The following is a 17,742-nucleotide window of genomic DNA, read 5'->3' on the forward strand; positions in this document are numbered from 1 at the left end:
CCAGTCTACCTGAATACCAATGGGAATACCAGTCTACCTGAATACCAATGGGAATGGCTCCTTTCGGTTGGCTGTGAATTCATCCCCTTCCCTTAGTGCTTGACTCTCTCTCTGACCCTATTCTTCTGTTAGGTGGGATTTGGTATGTATCATATCCCTGTGCTATTGTAAGTCTGACCTTGTAGTTGTGGTATTGTGTTATTTTATTCTTGTGTGCGCTGGTGTGCGCGTGTGTGTGTGTGTGTGTGTGTGTGTGTGTGTGTGTGTGTGTGTGTGTGTGTGTGTGTGTGTGTGTGTGTGTGTGTGTGTGTGTGTGTGTGTGTGTGTGTGTGTGTGTGTGTGTACACTAACTCATGTGTGTGCATGTATTTCGCCTGTGTTCCCCTCACTGCAACATCTCATGTCTCTAAACCCACCGCTGCGTTGTCTCCCTTCCCCACACAGACCTGAATAGCTACCTGTACATCGAAGCCAACCCCAAGACGGAGCAGCAGCGAGCCAGGATCCTAAGCCCCATGGTGGGACTCGACACGGGGCCTCTCTGCCTGCTCTTCTCCTACCAGCTGTGGGGAGAGGCCCAGGGCACCCTGCGCATCCTTCTCCGTGATGCCCATCACGAGGAGACCCTTCTATGGGCACTCCACGGCGACCAGGGACCCGTTTGGAAGGAGGGTCGCACCATCCTGCCCCGATCCCCCAAAGAGTTCCAGGTATTCGAGCGTTAGCATGCTCCCCTCTCTCTACCATGAAAATAGTCTGTTGGAATTAGCTGGAGAAACAAGTAGAAGTATATTACTTGTGGTCATATGTTGCAGCGATTCTATGTACAAGATATATCCCTGCATCTACATGTAGGTCATTTGTTTCTTCTTCCCCTAATCTTCCTCCTTCCCTTCCTCCTCCTTCCCTTCCTCTTCCTCCTTCCCCTCCTCCTTCCCCTACTCCTCCTCCTCCTCCTCATTCCCCTAATCTTCCTCTTCTTTCCCCTACTCTTCCTTCCTCCTCCCCTTCCTTCCCTTACTCCTCCACCTCCTTCCCCTACTCCTCCTCCTCCTTACCCTAATATTCCTACTCCTTCCCCTACTCTTTCTCTTCCTTACCCTACTCTTCCTCTTCCTTCTCTTCCTCTTCATCTTTCTTCCCCTACTCCTCCTCATCCTTCCACTCCTCCTTCCCCTACTCTTCCTCTTCCTCCTCCTTCCCCTACTCTTCCTCCTCCTCTCAGGTGGTTATGGAAGGCTTCGTTGACCAGGGAACCAAGGGCCATATCATGATCGACAACATCCACATGAATTCTGGTACACCTTTGGAGGAGTGCACACGTAAGCCTGCAGATCATACAAACACGTGTACACACACTCACTGACACACATACATACATGTGCACACACACCTGACCCTCCAGCACCCCAGTTATTTTCCTCTGTCATCCCACCACCACACCACTCAACTTTTGTTCCCCCCTATATCTCTCTCTCTCTCCATCATCCCTTCATTCCTTTTCTACCTCCTCCTCCTCTCCTCCCCTGGGGTCCCTGACTTGTCACTCCAGTTGTGCTCTAAACACCCCACTACACACACACACACACACACACACACACACACACACACACACACACACACACACACACACACACACACACACACACACACACACACACACACACACACACACAAACCCAAACACACACCCCAAGTTCCCTCATCGGAATCTTGGGGACAGACTTGACTGTTACTACTGAAAGCCGTAGCGAAGAGATGAAAGGAGAGAGAATGAACGAAAGAGTGGAGTGTTATTCCTCTGCCAGAAAAAGAAAGGAAGAATGGAAAGTAGGCCATAAACGCCCCGTGGGCCCCCGCGATGCTAATCTATGTTTCGTTAGATTTCTTCTTCTTCTCTCGTATCTGTAAACAGAGCTTTCCAGAGCCGTCAAAGCAGTAGATCCGGCACTGGTGTGTGTGTGTGTGTGTGTGTGTGTGTGTGTGTGTGTGTGTGTGTGTGTGTGTGTGTGTGTGTGTGTGTGTGTGTGTGTGTGTGTGTGTGTGTGTGTGTGTGTGTGTGTGTGTGTGTGTGTGTGTGTGCGCGCGCTGGGCTTTTAATCTAGCCAGAGCGGGGGGTTTAGGAGTAGGTCTTAAACAGATCACAGACAGACTGTGGGTTCTGAGCCAGAAACCTGCCATCATCGAGTTTGACTTCATAGTGTTGGGCTGTGTGTGTGTGTGTACGGTAGTGTGGTTGTTAGACGAAAGATGAAAACCCGTCCCCCCTCTGTCAACCTGTGTGGAAGTGCCTCCACTCCTCTCCGCCTCTACACATTTTCTCCTTCTTCCTCATTCCCAAGGCATGCTGGGAGTGTTCTTATCAACCAGCGCAGTCGAGTTTGTTCACAGCACATTGGTGTTACAGCCAAGAAGGCCCCACTTCCCAAGTCTGCCCTCTCGCAGGCCCCCATGCTTTTTGTTGCCATTCCAAGTCAATCAGACTGAACGTTGTGTGTGCAGTCAGCCAGCCAGGCAGCAACCTTCCCAGCTCAACTGGACTCCACAACTTTGAATGACTCAAACTTCACACAGTCGCCCTCCAAGTCTCCCAACTCACAATAACACACTCTTTGACGTTGCATTCTACCCCAAGAAGAGACATACCCACATGCTCTTTCATTGTGCTTCTTTTGAGTTAAAGTATTAAGAAAGTTGTCAGTAGGCAATAGAGTGATATCAGTGCCAACAGAAATTTAATCCAAATTCAATTTGTTTTAATGTTTTTGGCTGACTTTCCTAGCTATTGTACAGGTTATAAACAGTCTTGTTTGTTTCTTTCTCTCTTTCAGAACCCTTCGCTGCCTTCCTTCCCGACATGACAGGTGAGTTTGCGCCCCTTTGGCCGTGTAATGATGTCACTTCCTGCGCAAATGTTTTCCGCTTCCTGCTCGCCGCGCTGCGCTGCACTGTACAGCTTTGGCTAATGGGAGCTTTGCTTGGTGGCACCCATGTGACAAGCCCAGTCCAATCAATGGAAATGGGTGTGCAAGAGCTGTGTTCGCCGCTTGACTAATGCTGCCTTGGTGACCAACGATTCCCAAGAATCATCATCAGCATCCAGACATCATCAAAGGACATCAGAGCCCACTGAATCCAGAAGAATCCAGTTTATTGCAGAGAAATTCATGCTATTGCTTTGACATCCATGTTTTTAAAAGAACTGTCTGCCTCAATAGAAGAATAGGGAGAGCTGTAGGGGATTGATGTTATTACTTGATATAGTGTTTTTGGCTGCTGGTTCCAATAAGATAAGAGCTTGGGAATTTGTGTGTGTGTGCAATGTCTTCCTCCACTGTGACGCACGCACGTACACACACACACACACAGACAGACTCATACACACACACACACAGACAGACTCATACACACACACACACACACACAGACAGACTCATACACACACACACACACGTACAGACAGACTCATACACACACACAGACACACACACAGAGACTCATACACACACACACACACACACACACACACAGACAGACAGACAGACTCACACAGACACACAGACTCATACACATGCACACCACCACCCCCACACAGACACACACACACACACAGACAGACAGACTCATACACACACACACATGCACACCCCAACACCACCACCCCCGCACACACATACACACTTCGTAGTGAAACGTAATCAAATAGAGTGACTGAGCTGCAACGCCGGTGTCTCTCTCATCCATTCAGCTCTGTCTAATGAGCGTGTGCACAGTGCAGTGGCAGGTACACGCACCATTTCCCTCTGTAATTATGTGGCATGGTCGAATACTCAGGGTGGCTTCAACTCTACACCATACATGGAGTCTCTCTCTCTCTCTCTCTCTCTCTCTCTCTCTCTCTCTCTCTCTGAGTGCTTGGAAACGTTGTCGGCGTATGAGTTCACAGACCTGTATGAATAGGAGAGCTTGTGTCTTGGAAGATGTTGTAAGAGGGGTTCTAGAGGAGCGCCGGAGTTCTGAACTTGCACAGCAAAGATGAGAACAGAACAGAACAATTGCCATTTGAACGCCCTCCATTGTTTCATTCCTATGTAGGCTCCATGGGGTCCAGTGGAGCATTGGAACTTCCTTACCAACAGGAAATAGTGGCTCCTCAGAGTCAGAGCTGTGATTTTTCAATTGAATTTACAAAAAGTGGAGTGCACTGTTTGATTTCTTTCAATTCAATCCCACAGACTCATTGAACATCCGTAGCTATGCTCCACTGCTCTCAGTGTGAAAGTCACCTCTCTCTCGCCCTCGGCTGCAACCCAAGCTTCAATCCTCAGATGATAGAAAATAAATGTAAAAACCTGATGCGTTTTGATTTATTTCAGCCGTTATCTGTGATGAATAACTTTTTCCCCCTGTTTGAGCCGGCATGCTTGTGCATGCCCATGTGCTCGTACGCCTGCTGTTCATGTAATGGAAAGCCACGGGAGAAAAATCAACACCAAAACAAAGCAGTCCATTGGATGTGCTTTGCTTGCACCCTCCACCCCGAGCCAACATATTCCTTATCTCTCCACCAGGGGGAGGTGTTCCTGGCGGGAGTGACCCCACAGTAGACACGTTGGCGCTGCCACTAGTACCCACCCTCTGGTACTACCTCGTGGCCGCCGGGGGCGCCCTGATACTCCTGGCGGTGGCCATCTTGGTACGAGCGCTCTGTTGCCATCGACGGAGGTTGGCAGCGAAGAAGAGCCAGCTCTCTGTGGCCTACCACAGCCAGTCCCAGTACTTTCAGTACTCCCAGTGCTCAGCCAGTAACCCGGTGACGGCCGCTCCAGGGACGGAGCCCGTGCTCACCGTGAGGCTAGACAACCACGGCCACCAAACGTATGCCCTCTGCTGAAAGGAAGAGGTGGTCCTTACAGCTAAACCCCTCCCCTTTTGATGGCTCATGGATGAAGCAACGGGGGGACAAGGATTGGAAGTGACATATTCTGTGCCCTGCTTTCATCAGCAGCGGATGTTACTGTTTACAGACTAGCTCTTCGAACACTATTTCTGTCACTTGACCCTGTCTACGGACCACGTAGAGATGAAGCGATCTATGCGATTGGCTTGTTTCAAACCCAACCTCCAGCCTTACTATTGGTTCTGGTTTCTAACCCATGGGCTTCCTGGAATCACGCCAGCACAGACACACTTGTGGGCTAGCCTCCCGGCCCGGTGTGGGGTGTCGTGGTTCAGTCATGTAAAACCATCCAGCGCTGTCAGACCACAAACAGACAAGCGAGAGATACTGTCTCACTGACAGCTCTGCTGGCAACACTCAGAGAGAGAGAGAGAGAGAAAGAGAAGCGAGAGCGAGAGGAGGGGGAATGTCAGTCAGAGCCAATGGATGCTCTACAGGAGTGACTTCATTATAAAGATGGTGCTTCAGGACAGGCTGCTGAGTTGTCCGCGTTAACTATTACTGAAGGAGATGTTAAATGGATGCACCGTAACAGTTGTCTTATGTTTTGTTTATGATGAGTGGGCCGGGTTATTGGGTATTACCAGTGTAAGACAACAACAAAAAAGCATGTTTGAATATGACATTTTTACGTGTCGCTCTTATTGACCTGACGACTCGATCTCATTCGCGCAGCTCAAGAATAACATTTTAGTCGTCCCACGCCGGAATCCCCGCATCAAGCTTTTGATTGAATATGACCCCTCAGTCAGTCTGTGAGCAGAGTCCCCTCTCTTTATAATGTCGTCATCGTCAGTGATTAATGTTCATTCCCACATTGTTTGTGCTCTGTCTCGGAAAGACCTCGATGGTGTCAGCCATGTGAAAACATGTGGCTGGTAAGCCCCACATCCATCTCTATGCAGTACTCTCAAACAGCTGGAAGACATTTTTTCTTTTTTGTCTTCAGTTGAGAATGCTCCAAAACATAGAAACCAAAGACAAACTACAAACGATGCTTCCCTATGACATAAGATGGATGCTGGCAGGATGCATCCCTCATTAGAAAGTTGAGGGTATAAAACAAAAGGGCCAAGAATGTCATGCTATAACAACTGGTGGCCAAGATCATTGGAAATATGCTTGAAATGGGACCAGGCCCAATTATGATAATAGCTAGCACATATTTAAGTTGGTTTGTTAGTGGTTATGTCGAGCTCTGAAGATCAGATGGCCCTTAAAGGGGAAGTTCGCCCAATTGACAAAACGGTGGCCATGTAAATAAAGCCTAAGCATGGATTCTATAGGCTGCTTTCAGGGGAAGAAAAACAATATTTAATTGTGCGTGAACTATTCCTTTATTAACGATGAACAGTTATCAATCTCACCATTATTGTACATCCAGAGGTAGTTTAGTTCAATTCCTGCCCATTTAACCACCAGATATGTCAGAGGTGTTTTCCGATCTCAAAAGCCGCCTATGAGATGAGTCCACGTCCCATAGTTGTGTCGATCCACCGATATGCCTCAACCCCAAATGAGTGGAAAAGATAAACCACTAAATCAAATCAGTCAATGATGGGGCTTCCATTTACAAGCGGTGGACCGGGATGTGAACTTACCTTTTAAGTAGGACAATCGAATGTGTTTTACGGTTAGAGTGATGCCTCCAGAGTATTAAGTAAAACATTTCTGTGGAAGTCACTATGTTATCTGGCGGCTTAGATAACGGCTAAAAGGGACATATTGAGTGGGGTGAATGTGTGTGGCAATCCAGGCTTTTTTAGTTTCCTCAGAGCGACGAGAAGTGTTCTTGGCACCCTCTCACAATGTGCTTTTACATCAACCGGGGGTTGGGCACCCCACTCTGTCCATCTCACCGTAGGTCCGCTCCCAAGCTCTTAATATCTCTAATCAGGTAATGGAGCGATAACATTCATTTAGTCTGCAGTAAGCACTTTTCTCTTTTCCCGTCTCCTGCACACACACACACACACTCTCTCACACAGGCGCACATACACCCCTCCCCCGGCACACACACTATACCCCCCTTCCCATACACACACACACACTTACACTCTCTCTCACACAGGCGCACATACACCCCTCCCCCGGCACACACACACACTGTACCCCCCTTCCCACACACACACACACCAGCAGCCAATAGCCGTTGCCCCTGGAGACCACATTAATGATTCTCGTTGAGGGCTCCAGTTAAGGTGTTTCTTGCCAAGCAATTACTCCCAACTCTGTCCACATGCCAAGTGTTGCACACACACACCTCGCGAGATGACAACAAACCTGAAGTTAAAGTGCCGTTTTCAAAAAACAGCACCGGGCTAGGCTTAAGCACTTCTTAGCACCACTCTCAGTGCTGACACTCTTTGGTGTCTCGTGATGATCACACCACATCACAATGCAGTGGGTGGAAGCCAGGAGGGAACTGTGTTTGATTATATCTTCATCTGTTTAGAGCTCAGTGCATAATCTATTTGTAGGATGAGGATGATGATGATGATGAGGAGGAGGATGATGATGACGATGGTGAAATTGTTTGCTGATACTTCACTTGGGCTCCGGAACCTCTTTGTGAGCAATGTGAAAAGTGTGATTTGAAATAGTTCAATGAATGTGAATATGGTCTGTGGTAATAAAGTGGTATTTTACCTACGTTGTGGTACGTGTCTGTATGCCATTGGACTTGAGCAGCCCCAACACATATTATAGTCATTAATTAGTGTAATTAGTCATTACAGTGAAGGAAGATTGACGTAGACAGCCTACATTATTGCACGAAACCAACATGTACTGTAGGGATACTTGGCATTGTACATACGTTGTACAATCGTTCTGTTGTATCTTCTTCTCTCATAGATAAGAGGCCAGAGTTTGGAGACAGCAGACTTTTTAATGGCAGGGACCAGTTAGATGGAGGTAAGTGTTTCCACCGACTACAATGTATTTTAAGTGTCCATTACGGCAAAATGTTTTTCCAAATGTGAAAAAACGCCTAGTTTCTAATAAGCCTCTCTTTTTCTCTCCTCTCCTCTCTCGCTCCCTCTCCCCTCCTCTCTCTCCTCTCCCCTGTCTCTTCTCTCTCTCTCACTCGCTCCCTCTCCCCTCCTCTTTCTCATCTCCCCTGTCTCTTCTCTCTCTCTCACTCCTCCATCTCTCTCTCTTTCTCCTCTCGTCCAGGCTGGGCGTTCCCCAAGGAGTTGCGTACGGCGGCCCCTTCCTCCGAGCAGCCGGAGACGCTTGTCTCCTCCTCGGCAGAGAAGGACAACTCGTGGCTGTACACGCTGGACCCCATCCTGGTCACCATCATCGTTATGAGCTCCCTGGGCGTGCTGATGGGAGCTGTGTGTGCCGGCCTGCTGCTCTACTGCACGTGCTCCTACAGTGGCCTATCTTCGCGTAGTTCTACCACACTGGAGAACTACAACTTTGAGCTGTACGACGGCCTCAAGCACAAGGTGAAGCTCAACCAGCAGCGCTGCTGCACCGAGGCATGAGGCGAAAGAGTAGAGAGAGGAGAGGGGTAGAGGAAAGGAGAAAGGCGGCCATTTTGAGGAGATTATCTCCTCTTTTGTTTTCTCTGTGTAGCTTGGACTGTGAATTTCCTTTCTGAGCTGAAGGACTACACCTGCCAGATGGAAGGGCATTTTGGGGAAAAGCCACTTTTTAGACTGATCTTGAGACCCCTCCCCCCTACTTCAATCAAAGTGGTGCAGTCCAGTGTGGGGTTTTCTGGACCGAAGCCATTGAGGGAAGGATTGGGTATTTCCCAGAGTGGTCCCTATAGCGGACTGTTCCATTGACAGGGGAGTTCAAATATCAACACATATCAATGGGCAAATACCTACTGTCCCCCCCCCCAAAAAAATGTTTTGTTTCAGAACTCCATATAAATACATCATAGTTTTCTTGGTCTAGTTTATAAACTGGAAAGATGTTAGGCTAAACTCCTTGACACTGAAAACGCCTTAGACAGGTGCTTAGATAGTGTTTCTCTATCACCTAGACACAGTGGCTTAGACATGTGGACACAGTGGCCTAGAACCTAGTGAAGTGAATTCTTTCTGAAGCGTTTTTCTTTCTTTTTTTCTGACAGGCCTGTGGTATTTTTAAACTAGTCGCCATCTTTGGTGTGTGTCTTTTTGTTATTTGTTCAAGCCTTCTCTGTTTTATTGCTTGTTTTATCTCGTTGCCAGCCTGTAAATGCTGATAAATAAAGGAGGGAGGAGGAGGAGGGGGGAGTTCTAATCACGTTCTCTTCTAAACGTGTTCTGTTGAAGATTGAAAGCAAGGGGGTTTATTGTCAGATTTAGTTTCAGGCTGCTGTTGCCGGTGGGTTGCTTCGAAAAGAAGGTTGACGGTCGTGTTTACAGTAAACTGTGGCTAGGTGAAGTAAAAACGTCAAGGTTGAAGATGGTTTTGGTCAGCGCAGCGTATGGATTGCTGGGAAATCCAGGCAGAGACTGAATAGCCGTCGACAAATGAGAACTGATGAAGAGAGAAGAAAAAAAGTAATCAATGGATCACTAAATCCTAAAATCAACCTCTCCGGGCACAATGTACTCTGAACGAATCGACAATAAAACTCAAAGTGGGATACAAAAACAAAATATATATATATATATATTCTAGACCATTGCTTGACAGTGGACACACATCTGAGCTTGAAGTCAGCGATTGGTAGAGGAAGCACCAGTTGGAAGGACACCATTCCCTCAGAGTGGACCGATGTGGTCTTGGTGTCATGATTCGTGCTCTCCTCGTCTGATGTTTGTTGCTCTTTTTTTCCCCACACTTTGACTCCATTTTGCATTGTCACGGCCAGGCTGGCGTTTTAACAGGAAACGGGTTCACGGGGGAGAGGTAAAACCAGGAGGATTTAAACACACATCTGCTCCCTCTGGACTATCTAGCCTTGCGAAGGAGGAGAGGGAAAGGGAGCAGTAAATATTTCCACTGTACCTCAGACTTCTCACTTTCACACACACACTGATCACACACACGCATACACAGCGTGCACCATGCTAGCACACACACACACCGAAGAAATAGTATCCTGGTCATTCTGATGCGATGCTGGGCATGTATAGGTCTGTCTGTCTGTCTGGAGGGGGTGGACCCATGCTGGGCAATGAGGTGGAGCCTATCCCCTTCTGCCCTCCACCCCACCAAACCCACATTCCCTCTCCTATCCCAGAGGCTCCCATCACTGGACCCCACTGACTCTCTTCCAGGTGCCTTGGATCTTCTGTGGCCCTACTTGCCTTTGTAGCCCGTATCAGATTACAGATACAGCACCGCAGCCCAGTCTGTCTGGGCAAGGAGGGGCCAAAACACACCTCCCTGGGCAAGAGAGGGGCTAAACCTCACAAAGGACCACTCGGACTCTGGTCAGACCTAATTGTTGCTTGGAGGCTTTGTACAGAAATGCTCTTTTTATGATTGTTATTAATATTGTTATTCTGATTATTTAATAAAGGATTTATACCATACAGTGGGGTTTGGTGGTCATCGCTGGATGTGCTCATTTGTCTTGCTTTGTGTGAGTTTCAGATGGGTTGTTAGTTGGAGGATACTGAGGTAACCTCTGCTTATACACGCACACACAGTACATTGTGTTGTTTATAGCCATGTACACACTTAAACACTCAGGACAAACACCCTCACAGGCACATTTCTATTCACACACTGTACACCGTTTTGTATTCACAAACACTCTGTATAGGTCACACGCGCACAGGCTTTCAAACATGAACACAGACATGCATACACACAGTGTCAGCCAGCCATAGTTTTCCTCTCATCTCTCCATGGCCTCCCGTTAGCCCAGACCTCTAGTCGCCCTTGTTTAGGAGCTCCAACATTAAAGCTTTTGAAGTGCCCGGCGTCTCACACACACACACACATGATTACTCTGCTTCCTCCATTTACATGGCTCCCCATCTCCTACACATGGTTTTGTTTGACCATGTCAGCCCTCATACCTAAACACAAACACAACTGGAAAGTATGGCCTGTAACATATCCGTGACTGCAAGGATTTCTCTGGTTGGTATTGATAAGAGGGAGGACATGGCTACAGTCTTAACATGAACAGACTGTGAATTGAATCTAAAGGGAAAGCTTAATGAAATGACATCGTTGAGCGAATTATCACTTGAGGTGGGAAATTTGGCTCCCAACCAACCAAAAAAAGGTCATCGTCTCAACTTTTCATGTCCCTCACAATGGATTGACAACACTCGCTGTTTGATACTTCCTGGGGAACCGTGGCTCAGCTTTGAGTGGGCTCTTTACTGAGGTAGTAACACCCACTGCTCTACAACCAGTGATTCAGAGCTTTGACACGTTGTTACCCAGTCAAAGTGGGTGCGGCTGTTAGCACGCTCTGCGGTGCAACATAACAGCCCAATTATGGTCCCTAAACACAACACCCGAACCAACAGAGGAGCGCACCACCATCTGTTAGTAAGTGTGATTGATCCCAGCAGAAACGAGCTAGCACACCAGACACAAACCATGACCGAACCGTCAACAGGAAATTACCAAAGAAGCCTGAATGTCGTTGTTCTGTCCGGGGGGGGGATCCCTCTGTTCTTACAACTAAAATTATTTCAAAAATCAAAAATGTTTTTCCAAATGATGTTTTTTCCCTTTTCTCTATCGGTTGGAAATGAAATATGCCACAGGAGCTTTGTCCTTTCCTGACATCAGAGAGACGTCTCGTCTTCTAACGTTGCACCCGGCCAGACCAGCCTTCAAAGCATCTGTAAACTGATAGGGCCAGATTAAGAGAGGCCCCGTTCGAGGGTCGCAGTAGGAAATGTATCCAACACGACTGCTAATTCATCTCTACTGTTATGCAATGGAGATGAAGGCAGGGCCAGTAGTGGACGCACAGCTCCCAGCTCATTACTCATTCTGTAATCACTGTGTCTGTGTGAGGGCTAGCTCCAACCATTTATTTGTGTCTTGATTATATGTAGAGAGTGTTGTGTGGTGAGATTGGGCGTTGCTGTATATTTTGTTGGTTGTTGGTACATTTGTTGAATGTAGGCTAGTTGGTTTGAGTGGATTTTCTCTGTGGCTGAACCGACAGATGAGCGAGAGACCTATTGACACTCTTAGGAGCGAGAGACCTATTGACACTCTTAGCGAGTTGGATCAGAACGAGACGGAGTGACAGTCCATTCCTCCCATCAGTGATGAACAGGTGCGGACCCCTGAGAAGCACCGAGATACTGACCCAGTATCCCTTTCAGCAGCATCCAGACCACTCACATCACTCCCTCCCACCCCCACACACACTCCTTCTCCCTTCCACTGAGCTGCCCCCCTGTCCCACAAGGCACGCTGGGAAGTTGGCCCAGTCACATCCCTGCCTGTCCTGTCCTGTGTGCCAATGGTTCAAAGCTTATATGTGGGTCAGAGGAGGGGTGTACAGGGGATCTGGGCAGCTGCTGCCATAGAAATGGAATTAGCTTCTAGAATAGACTATCCCATTCAAGTCAATGTTTTGTGATAGGTGGACCGGCGGCCACATTGAGTGTACCCATAGGAGTATTTCCATGGACTAACCATGGACTAACCTAACCTTACTTCCCTTCTAGTAATTCTATTTCTAGGACCGCTACCGCCCAAACACATCCACAGCCACCTCCCTAAACATTTACAGAAAGACAGGCTGTCAATAAATGGAGGACATATTAGAAGAAGAAGAACATATCTCTGTTTGTGAGCTCAAACTAGGCCAGACTCAATGTGGGTCTGTGTCCCAAATGTAACCCTATTCCCTGCATAGTGCACAACTTTGTACTAGTGTAAGTACACCGCTATATAGGGAATAGGGTGCCATTTGGGACCCTGTCATGGAAGGTCATCAGTATACATATATTCCCTGTGAGCTGATTGAACGATGCTCTTTTAAAACTGAAGACAGCACTCCAAGAGGAAACCTTCAGTTATCAATGTATTGCTCTGTTTGTGAATACCATTCAGATGGTTATTTCTCAAGTTATTTCTCAAGTTATTAGTCTACATTTGAAGTCAAATGTCTGATTTTCTGACCTGGAGATCAGATGTCATGAGTTTCCAGTTGTCTTGAAAGCACCATTACATCCTAGTGCAGCAGGAGAGAGTGGTGTTTGTCTCGCTTGCACATTCAGAGATTGATTTATAGTCAATCAATGCAATCTAAAATAATTCATAGAGTTTAAACAAAAAACATTCTCTTTGTCATAGATGGACATGATTAATATGAGGTGAAAGGTGAGGAACCGAAGTTCGAAGTTCCTAACGAGTTCAGGAAGTCAAGCTAGAGCTCTATGTGACGTTCACAGCAGTGGGGGAAGACATTTTGTTTAAGAGAGACCTTTAGAAAATATGACATTTTTTTCATATAGTTTTGTTGAATAGGAAATAAAATATATTAAAATATGATATATTTTACATGATGTGTCGTATTTGTACTGTGTACTTGAGCTTGTGTCCTCAAAGGTGACCACACCTCAGGAATGTATGACTGTTTTTAACAGAAAGGTCAGATTTGAACCTTTCTTGAAGTATGCAGCGTTACTAGAAATTGTTTATGTCCCTCTCATGATAAATAATTACTTTTTGGAATTACATAGATTTGACATAGCCTTTTGTTACTGCTTTCACTGTCTGTGACAGAGAATCTGTCACGTTCTGACCTGCGATATCTCTGTTTTCTTTATATTTTGGTTAGGTCAGGGTGTGACTAGGGTGGGTACGCTAGTTTTTGTATTGTCTAGGGTTTCTTGGATTGTCTAGGGTTTTTGTAGGTCTAGAGTTTTTGTAGGTCTAGGTGATTTGCATGTCTATGGTGGCCTGATATGGTTCCCAATCAGAGGCAGCTGTTTATGTTGTCTCTGATTGGGGATCATATTTAGGCAGCCATTTCCCCTTTGTGTTTCGTGGGATCATGTCTATGTGTAGTTGACTGTCAGCACTCGTTTGTATAGCTTCACGTTTTGTTATTTTGTTAGTTTGTTCAGTGTTTCATTCTTTGAATAAATAAGCCTTGGTCTCATCATTTTGACGAGCGTGACAAAATCAGTCCTCAGTTGCCTGCACAAAGTCACCAGCGCAATATGCTCCTCTTCTCCTCAATGCAACATGACAACTGCCACCACAGACGATGCTTCACTCTGGCCCCATACAGACTCATGATTAGGGCTGTTACCGTGACCATATTACCGCCACACCGGCGGTCACGAGTCAGGACAGCAGTCAAATTCCACGTGACCGTTTAGTCACGGTAATTAGGCTTCTCCAAGCTCTGATGCTGCTGGTCATTAGTAGCCTGCCAAACTTGCTAACTGACTGTTACTCAGCGCTCTAATGTCCCTCCAGTCACTCTGACATCAATGTAATTGAAAATCGAAGAGCCCATGAACTCATGTCACGCAACAGTTATATTGGCTCTGCAATTGCGGGGGAAAACAGAGTGATGGCCGCTAATAAAAAGAAGAGATTCCCATCAGCTTTCTATAGGCTAGGCCAAATATATTTATTTCTCAACTTATTTCTCAACTTTCCTAATATTAAGCACATTGATTCTCTTCACAACAGGAGTATAGCCTACCTGGCTGGCATGAAAATGAACCATGGGAAATGCATCCTCCATTCGCTATTTAAGTGCACAGATCACAGGTATTTCTTCCCGCTGACCCTGTTTCCAGACGGGTGCATGATAATGGTCCGTTCGAAATCAAAACACATTTCACACATATATTATTTAGTACATGTAAAGACGAGATCACGAATAATGAGATGGTTGACAATATTAGCCTGTCACTTGTGAATGATATATTATCACGTGTGAATGAATCCCAGCTTGTGTGCAGTAAGGCAAGAAACGGCGCATGCTTTTTTTTGCCGAATTTTTTCAAATCATAGTCAAACACCTCATGTAGCCAGCCCAAAGGCCTACATGTTTTGATAAGGTTTGTAATCACAACTAAAGTGGCCAAATAACTTGTTAAAATGAAGCACATTAATTTGCCTTACAACAGGTTTAGAGCCTAACTGACATACACACGCAGCGTGTACGTTTGGGGAAGATAATTTTCACCATAAAAATGCACCTTTATAATAAAAGCATCACATGCATAATTGCATTTGTGGTCACTTTTGAGAATGGTGGTTTCCTACTAATGGAACATTCACGTTGATAGCCTACTACTGTGTGTGCATTGGTGTGCTTATAATGTAAAGAAATAGCCTAATAGTTTATCAACATTTTCATCTAAATGTTCTCATCTGTTGAGTCAGGCTCATTGCGTAACACAGGCGTGTTGAGGCTAATGATTGTATTAATTTGGGATCTATTGCATCCCACAACTGTCCCAGACTTTGTTTGGAATACTGATTTCTCGCACAGAATAAAATAGGTCTACTTTCGAACTATGGGGGATAGTAGATTGACATAGGCTAGTGATTTTGCTGTTTGTTAGACCTACACATCTTGTTGGCTGACGAAAAATAAATATGGACAGTTCTTACAATATCTTCAATATGCGCCTCGGAATTGGATAAGGACACGCACAGTTGCATCTACGATGTCTGTCTTCACTTGTAGCCTATGAGAAGACCCGATCATGTGATGAGAGCCATGTAAGTGAGAGGTGCTTCGGCATGCAGCCAGGAGAAGGGAATGATATTTATTATATTTAGCCCAAGGGCACAACGACCACTGGCCGCTTGTCGAACAACTAAAGTTACATTAATAACTATACATTTTGTGAACCACTCAACACAATAGCCCCATGTGAGTATGCTATTCTGTTCTTCTGAAATTGAAAACATTTTCTTCATATCATGTTTCTTTAGAACTGTCTAAAATAAATAATTTATTGTGAAGGTGTAGGCTACATTAAATGGATTTATTAGACTTTTTTTTAAATGTAGATATTCCAAAGGTCTAGATCAGTGGCTTGTAGGTTATGCATGGAAGCTAGGAGATGCTAAATCAATTACCATGAGACAGCCAGTTATTTGCAATGACAATCACCGTCTGGAAAAAATTAATGACTTCCATAGCCCTAGTTGTGATACAATAGATATTTTTGTGATTCAACTGAGAGTTTGTCTGCACAAAACTGTTGGCACACACAACCATTGTGCGCGGTGTCTCAACAACCATTTTGTGAACATTTTGCGCAGAAAAACGTCCATTATATCAAAACGGTCTCAAATGTATTGTTCATCGGTTGTACAAACGGAGTGTATACAGTGCCACCACAGACAATACATGAGACAAACACATCAGACCACATCAATGTGGCCACCTGGGATAACTGTAGTTTTAACTATGCTTTGAGGAAAATAGTTCATTTCGAGATGACTATAACTATTTGTGTGTATTTAAAAAATAATGACTTTTTTTTTTTTACTATTTGAAACAGATCTCATAAAGTGACCATGTTTTCAAAACGACTTGAATCGGGGATTGGAACCGAAATTATATTCTATTTGTTTAGTTGTGAACAGAACCATTATTTGTTTCATTCCGTTCTACTGTTCCCGACCCAACAAAATAAAGTTCTGAACTGGTTAGATCCAAAAGAAAGTAACGGTTTATATCGTTCCTTCATGTTCTTTTTTAAACCTCTGAAATCATTTTTTTTTTTTTTTTTTTACATTTAGTTCGACATTAAATTACTTAACCAATCAGTGAGGACATAGCAGCTTGCTATGGAGCAGGCAAGCTATTGACATGCATTGGACAGACGAGTGTAGCGCGATGCCAAATGCATTTTGCGGGTGGGGAGAGAGAGAGAGTGGAGTAGGAGGAGGCTTGGCCTGAAGCGCTGGGGGCCTTGTTGTTACGGCATGGATTATTTTTAAATCATTGGTTAATAATTCGGCAACCAGACCTGGACAGAAAATAGTTGTATTTTGTAGTTTATTTAAAAATACCAACTTTTCAAAAACTCAATGTAGTCAAATATACAGCACCAGTCAAAACCTAAGACACACCTACTTTGATTTATTTGTACTATTTTCTACATTGTAGAATAATTGTAATAGTGAAGACATCAAAACTATGAAATAACACATATGGAATCATGTAGTAAAACAAATCAAAATATATATTTATCTTTGAGATTCTTCAAAGTAGCCACCATTTGCCTTGATGACAGCTTTGCACATTCTTGGCATTCCCTCAACCAGCTTCACCTGGAATGCTTTTCAAACAGTCTTGAAGGAGTTCCCACATGTACTGAGCACTTGTTGGCTGCTTTTCCTTCACTCTGCGGTCCAACTCATCCCAAACCATCTCAATTGGGTTGTGGTCGGGTGATTGTGGAGGCCAGGCTATTTGATGCCGCACTCCATCAGTCTCCTTCTTGGTAAAATAGCCCTTGCACAACCTGGAGGTGTGTTGTGTCATTGTCCTGTTGAAAAACAAATGATAGTCCCACAAAGTGCAAACCAGATGGGATGACGTATCGCTGCAGAAAGCTGTGGTAGCCATGCTGGTTAAGTGTGCCTTGAATTCTAAATAAATCACAGACAGTGTCACCAGCACATCTCCACCTCCATGCTTCACGGTGGGAACCACACATGTGGAGATCATCTGTGAATCTATTCTGTGTCTCACAAAGGCACGGCGGTTGAAACCAAAAATCTCAAATTTGGACTCATCAGACCAAAGGACAGATTTCCACCGGTCTAATGTCAATTGCTCGTGTTTCTTGGCTCAATCAAGTGTCTTCTTCTTATTGGTGTCCTTTTGTAGTGTTTTTTTTGCAACAATT

At 45.4% G+C, this 17,742-nt stretch overlaps 1 protein-coding gene across 2 annotated transcripts in view; it reads left to right on the forward strand.

The window, feature by feature from the left end:
- The window catches only part of LOC118369970 (neuropilin-2-like), a 67,799-nt gene extending 57,350 nt beyond the window's left edge, over window positions 1-10,449 (forward strand). Inside the window, exons 13-17 of one of the 2 annotated variants that reach the window (XM_052499049.1) lie at window positions 445-710; window positions 1,226-1,322; window positions 2,832-2,864; window positions 7,817-7,876; window positions 8,138-10,449. In XM_052499049.1, the coding sequence (XP_052355009.1) occupies window positions 445-710; window positions 1,226-1,322; window positions 2,832-2,864; window positions 7,817-7,876; window positions 8,138-8,454 (773 nt within the window). In that variant the 3' untranslated portion in view covers window positions 8,455-10,449. Of the gene's footprint in view, window positions 1-444; window positions 711-1,225; window positions 1,323-2,831; window positions 2,865-4,571; window positions 7,797-7,816; window positions 7,877-8,137 lie in introns of those variants that run through there. The other variant, XM_052499050.1, reaches the window with a different exon arrangement.
- The last annotated feature ends 7,293 nt before the right edge of the window (window positions 10,450-17,742 follow it).

This window comes from Oncorhynchus keta, chromosome 37 (genome assembly GCF_023373465.1).
Source record: "Oncorhynchus keta strain PuntledgeMale-10-30-2019 chromosome 37, Oket_V2, whole genome shotgun sequence".
In the NCBI taxonomy this organism is placed as follows: Eukaryota; Metazoa; Chordata; class Actinopteri; order Salmoniformes; family Salmonidae; genus Oncorhynchus; species Oncorhynchus keta.